The sequence below is a fragment of the Galeopterus variegatus genome, unplaced genomic scaffold, assembly GCF_000696425.1.
Source record: "Galeopterus variegatus unplaced genomic scaffold, G_variegatus-3.0.2 Scaffold142, whole genome shotgun sequence".
Classification (NCBI taxonomy): Eukaryota; Metazoa; Chordata; class Mammalia; order Dermoptera; family Cynocephalidae; genus Galeopterus; species Galeopterus variegatus.
The window spans coordinates 432,800-438,770 of NW_007726253.1; the positions used below are offsets into that span (position 1 = coordinate 432,800).

The following is a 5,971-nucleotide window of genomic DNA, read 5'->3' on the forward strand; positions in this document are numbered from 1 at the left end:
AGAGGAATTCTTACGGTTCTGTTGGAGAACTGGAGGATGCATTAGTGATAAGTATATAAGAAAGCTTTTTTGTTTTATTTTTTGTTTTGTTTTTAAAGAGGCAATTACTAACTTCTGGAAAAGAAAAAAAAAGTCCAATAAGGGAAATGGAATCATGACACACTTCAAGGCTCAGCTTTGTTTTTTTTGTTTGTTTGTTTTTGTTTTTTAAAGATGACCGGTAAGGGGATCTTAACCCTTGGCTGGGTGTTGTCAGCACCACGCTCAGCCAGTGAGCAACCGGCCATCCCTATATGGGATCCGAACCCGTGGCCTTAGTGTTATCAGCACCGCACTCTACCGAGTGAGCCACGGGCCGGCCCAAGGCTCAGCTTTGAATATTTACATAGTCATAATAATTAAACACTGAATACTGGAGTAACAAAAACAACAAAATGTTCTCAGTAAACTGGGAGGGAGAGAGCAGAAAAATGTGTGTAATAGAGGTAGATAAAAGGACAGTAATTCTCCTCTTCCATAACAGTGAGACAATTGATAATGATTTAAAAACTGGAAAATCTAAATTAGAAATGTTATTAGAAATATAAATACGGATGTATATGACAGAAATGCCATCTAAAATCTGTAAAAGAGTGGTTGTCTTTGCAAGTAAGAATGGAGACTACGGAAGGGCATGTGGGGCAAGGGATTGATTTTGTTTTGGGATTCTTTTTTTGAATTATAAGCCTATAAGCGTGCTATTTGACTTTTTAAATGAGTGTCTTCAAAAGTTCATGGCAAGATTCGTACCATCTTTTTTTTTTACAAGACAAATGACAAGCTGCCTTTTAACTGGGAAAAATACCAGCAATGTATGCATATTACAATTCCATTTTTCCACGAACTTTTTGAAGTACCCTCATATAAGTAGAAATATGGTAGAAGTAAAAATTAAATTGGGCTGGCCAGTTAGTTCAGTTGGTTAGAGCACGGAGTTATAACACCAAGGTCAAGGGTTCGGATCTCCATACCGGCCAGCCGCCAACAAACAAACAAAAAATAAATATAAATTGAAAAAAGAAAACAAGTCCAATTGCACACCAGTCTGTGAAGGTGATGCCTGGGTGCGAGGTTGGGAGCTCTTACCAAGGACTAAAGGGAAAGCTTCACAGAGGACAGCCCTGAGTCCTGCCTCCACGAAGGAGACCAGGCCAGCCTGCTTAGCCATCCCGATAGAAAGAAGGGCGGAAAACTCTGAGGGCAGCTGAGCCCTCTAAAGGAACAAGTTTTGAGGAAGAAGAGTAGACTGGCTAAGACCAAGGTTGGGGATATATCGAGGAGCCCAGGAGAAGACAATGAACTGAGGAGGGGGAGGGGAGAATCCAGGCCCAGGAGGACATGTGAGTTGTTAGGGTACAAAGGGGTTCACAAGTACTGTACTAAGAGTTGTTAACAAAGGGGTTAAGGATGTCACATGCTTCTTTGTAGTCAAGGGGACCTAATATAAAAACAGACTATTGCATTTTCTGTGATCTCACACACTCACACAGTCCCAGGTGACACCCCCTCCCCCACCCCAGAGAGGATTTTTCCAAAAGGCAATGGGAACAGAGAAGCCAGGCCACCAGGGTTAAGGACAATGAGCCAGGCTAGGGAGGGAGTGGAGACTCTGAGTGTCAACACACAGCTACCTGAGGCTGCTCCACCCCTATGTTCTCTGGTAGGCAGGAGGCTTAACGTTGCCTGATAAAATTACATGCAATATTTGGGAAATACTTATACTAAAAACAAATTGTTGCTCATCTGAAATTCAAATTTAATTGGGTGTCTTTTTTTTTTTAAAGATGACCGGTAAGGGGATCTTAACCCTTGTCTTGGTGTTGTCAGCACCACGCTCAGCCAGTGAGTGAACCGGCCATCCCTATATGGGATCCGAACCCGTTGCCTTGGTGTTATCAGCACCGCACTCTCCCGAGTGAGCAACGGGCCGGCCCCTAATTGGGTGTCTTTATATGTCAATTCTAGCAACCCCAAGGAGGCTATAACCCTCCTTCAGTCAAAAGCTTGGAATTTTCTTGGCCTTCCATGCTGAGATTTTAACTCTGGTCACTCCCACCAGCCCACTGCCAGTGGGGCAGGAAACCTCCAGCGGCAAGGTCCAGAGAGTGGCCCTAGGACACCCAATGCAGGACACAGCATAATTTTTCAATGAGCTGACTTTCAGGTTAAAACCAAGTGAAGTCCTTTCTATAAAGGGATTTGGTTGGTTAATGTCATCATTGGCCCAAGATGCAAATCTAGTGCCATGAAAAGCACTCCAATGATCACTAGCTTCTCAGAGCCTGTTCCCTCTTTGGGAAATGAGGCTACATCTGCTGGATGGAAACAGTGCAAGGCTTCCATATCCTTCTTGTGTGAATTTTTACCACAAGCATGTACTGTATGGCTTTTATAATCAGCAAAAGGCAATAAAGACATTTCCAGATTGAAAATGAAAGGAGGCTGCAGTGGACCAGAGAATCTGAGGCACCCTCCAAAGCGAAGATTCTGCAATTCTAAGTAATTTCCTGTTCTTTATTTGCATATCATTTTCTTCTTGCTCATTATTTTACTCTTATTCCCCCGACGTTTCTGAACCCAGCCACTCACCACTCTGGCCCAGAATGCTACTGGCAGCCACAGAGCACACCATCTCCCCCACCCCACCCCCACTCTTGGAGGTCACATGGTTTGGTCTGGCCCTGCCCCCAAGCCTCAGGGCTCTGAATTCAGCCCCAGCCCAGACCTGTGCTCACTTGGACCTGGAGGAACCACAGATGACCTATTTAGAAGCCAAAGAATAAAGCTTGAGGGTTGGCTCTATAAGAGCTCAAGGAGATAAGCCTCCTGAGCCCACATCACAGCAGTCCCCAGACTCTAGGGAGCATGTGGCTTAAATCCTGAAAGGGGGAGATGTGTCCCCACACCCAGGACAACTGTCAGTACACCAGAACCATTCCCTGGGAAGAGCCAGTCACTTCTCATTGGGGGTCCCAGGGGTGGATGGAGAACGCCCCATCCCTACCAGCACCTGGTGGACTCACAGAAGGGTGGGGGCCACCCAGGCCTGGGTGGAGCCCTCACTCCACTTCCTACCAGCCTTGGGACCTTGGGCCAGTCATTTAACTGAGCCTGGGCTGTCCTGAGGATTAAATGAGATAATGAATACTAAACACCTGAGAACGCTTACGGAGCTCACAAATAGGAGTCTATCTGTTTAATCCGGGGAGAGCCCAGAGGCCGCCCGTTGGCCAGGAGGAGCTTTTCACGTGCAACTCCCACAGGCACAGGACTGAGCTAGAAGGTTCCCCCACCCTCAAAGCGTATACTCTCCCTGCTTCAGTCCAGGCGATGGGCACTGCCAGCCGCTGGAACAGTGACCGGTCCCCCAGCTCAGGCGCAGCAGCCTGGCCCACGACCTTGGAGGAACCTGGGAGAAAGCTTCACCAGGCGACAGTACTTTTCCACCGCACTGCTCGGCCACCTCAGCTGGCTTATGCTGTGCAGACGGGAGGCAAAGTGCGCCAGGCCGGCCCCATCATGAACCCACCCCAAATCCCGCTCTCAGGGGTGGGAATAGGGGGATGCTGTGGGTAAGGAGCAGCAGGAATCCTAGAAGGGGGTGAGGGGGGGTCTCCGAGCGCGCCACGGGGGCTTGGGGACCACTAGTGAGGTCAAAGAAATTTGCATTGGCAAAGTGCTCCGGCACAATTCAGGGCATTCGTCCTCTTGAACCGCCCCCTAACCCCCACCCCTCCAGTAGTAGTGACTAAACTCGTTCCACCGCGCCTGTGCCGGGTCCCGGGCTGCGCGAGCCTGCGTGGGGGGAGGGGACAGAGGAGGGCGAGGGGAGGGGACTAGAGATTAGCGGTCCCGCCCGGTGATGTAGGCAGCCCGGGGAGGTGGAGCCGCGACGCCTGGAGGAGTCCCCACCGCAGCCGCGCTCTCGTCTACCCCACCCCGGCTCCGGCGACCTCCCTGCCGCCGCAATCTGGGCGGCGGGGACCGCGGGAACTCCCCCTGTTCGGGCTTGGGGGCGTCCGTCACCCCCAGCCCCTGCCCCTCCTTGCCTCCCAGACGGCTGGAGCCACTCCCGGGGGAATCTGTTCCCGGCCGCCCGGCCGCCGCCCGGGCATTTCGGCTGCCAGCCCGGCCGGGCACCGGGCATCTGGGAAGCGAGCCCCGCCTGGCACTTGGCATCTCGGGCACCGGCTGTCTGCGGCGCCTCCCTGCTTCTCGCGACTCCAGGGCGGTGGGCTTCTGTGCGCCTTCCCCTCCCCCGGCCGCCTGGCAGGACGCCCCTCGGCTCCTCGCGTCGCCAGCCCCTTTGGCCGCAGCCGCGATGCTGCCCTGGAGACGCAACAAATTCGTGCTGGTGGAGGACGAGGCCAAGTGCAAGGCGAAGAGCCTGAGTCCGGGGCTCGCCTACACGTCGCTGCTCTCCAGCTTCCTGCGCTCCTGCCCGGACCTGCTGCCCGACTGGCCGCTGGAGCGCCTGAGCCGCGTGTTCCGCAGCCGGCGCCAGAAAGTGGAGCTCAACAAGGAGGACCCGACCTACACCGTGTGGTACCTGGGCAACGCCGTCACCCTGCACGCCAAGGGCGACGGCTGCACCGACGACGCCGTGGGCAAGATCTGGGCGCGCTGCGGGCCGGGCGGGGGCACCAAGATGAAGCTGACGCTGGGGCCGCACGGCATCCGCATGCAGCCGTGCGAGCGGGGCGCCGCTGGGGGCTCGGGGGGCCGCAGGCCGGCGCACGCCTACCTGCTCCCGCGCATCACCTACTGCACGGCGGACGGGCGCCACCCGCGCGTCTTCGCCTGGGTCTACCGCCACCAGGCGCGCCACAAGGCCGTGGTGCTGCGCTGCCACGCCGTGCTGCTGGCGCGGGCGCACAAGGCGGGGACTAGAGATTAGCGGTCCCGCCCGGTGATGTAGGCAGCCCGGGGAGGTGGAGCCGCGACGCCTGGAGGAGTCCCCACCGCAGCCGCGCTCTCGTCTACCCCACCCCGGCTCCGGCGACCTCCCTGCCGCCGCAATCTGGGCGGCGGGGACCGCGGGAACTCCCCCTGTTCGGGCTTGGGGGCGTCCGTCACCCCCAGCCCCTGCCCCTCCTTGCCTCCCAGACGGCTGGAGCCACTCCCGGGGGAATCTGTTCCCGGCCGCCCGGCCGCCGCCCGGGCATTTCGGCTGCCAGCCCGGCCGGGCACCGGGCATCTGGGAAGCGAGCCCCGCCTGGCACTTGGCATCTCGGGCACCGGCTGTCTGCGGCGCCTCCCTGCTTCTCGCGACTCCAGGGCGGTGGGCTTCTGTGCGCCTTCCCCTCCCCCGGCCGCCTGGCAGGACGCCCCTCGGCTCCTCGCGTCGCCAGCCCCTTTGGCCGCAGCCGCGATGCTGCCCTGGAGACGCAACAAATTCGTGCTGGTGGAGGACGAGGCCAAGTGCAAGGCGAAGAGCCTGAGTCCGGGGCTCGCCTACACGTCGCTGCTCTCCAGCTTCCTGCGCTCCTGCCCGGACCTGCTGCCCGACTGGCCGCTGGAGCGCCTGAGCCGCGTGTTCCGCAGCCGGCGCCAGAAAGTGGAGCTCAACAAGGAGGACCCGACCTACACCGTGTGGTACCTGGGCAACGCCGTCACCCTGCACGCCAAGGGCGACGGCTGCACCGACGACGCCGTGGGCAAGATCTGGGCGCGCTGCGGGCCGGGCGGGGGCACCAAGATGAAGCTGACGCTGGGGCCGCACGGCATCCGCATGCAGCCGTGCGAGCGGGGCGCCGCTGGGGGCTCGGGGGGCCGCAGGCCGGCGCACGCCTACCTGCTCCCGCGCATCACCTACTGCACGGCGGACGGGCGCCACCCGCGCGTCTTCGCCTGGGTCTACCGCCACCAGGCGCGCCACAAGGCCGTGGTGCTGCGCTGCCACGCCGTGCTGCTGGCGCGGGCGCACAAGGCG

At 57.2% G+C, this 5,971-nt stretch overlaps 2 protein-coding genes across 2 annotated transcripts in view; both read left to right on the forward strand.

Moving 5' to 3' along the window:
- Positions 1 to 4,360: 4,360 nt before the first annotated feature.
- LOC103606151 (protein FAM43B) lies at positions 4,361 to 4,936 on the forward strand. The gene has a single exon (XM_008590748.1). The coding sequence runs from the start codon at positions 4,361 to 4,363 to the stop codon at positions 4,934 to 4,936; it is 576 nt and encodes a 191-aa protein (XP_008588970.1).
- A 474-nt stretch (positions 4,937 to 5,410) lies between these two features.
- The window catches only part of LOC103606159 (protein FAM43B-like), a 1,475-nt gene continuing 914 nt past the window's right edge, over positions 5,411 to 5,971 (forward strand). The window contains exon 1 of the mRNA XM_008590759.1: positions 5,411 to 5,968. Coding sequence (XP_008588981.1) covers positions 5,411 to 5,968 — 558 coding nt within the window. The remainder of the gene's footprint in view (positions 5,969 to 5,971) is intronic.

Excerpts from the sequence above, each read along its gene's own strand:
- LOC103606151 (XM_008590748.1), top strand. The coding sequence starts at position 4,361 with ATGCTGCCCTGGAGACGCAACAAATTCGTGCTGGTGGAGGACGAGGCC.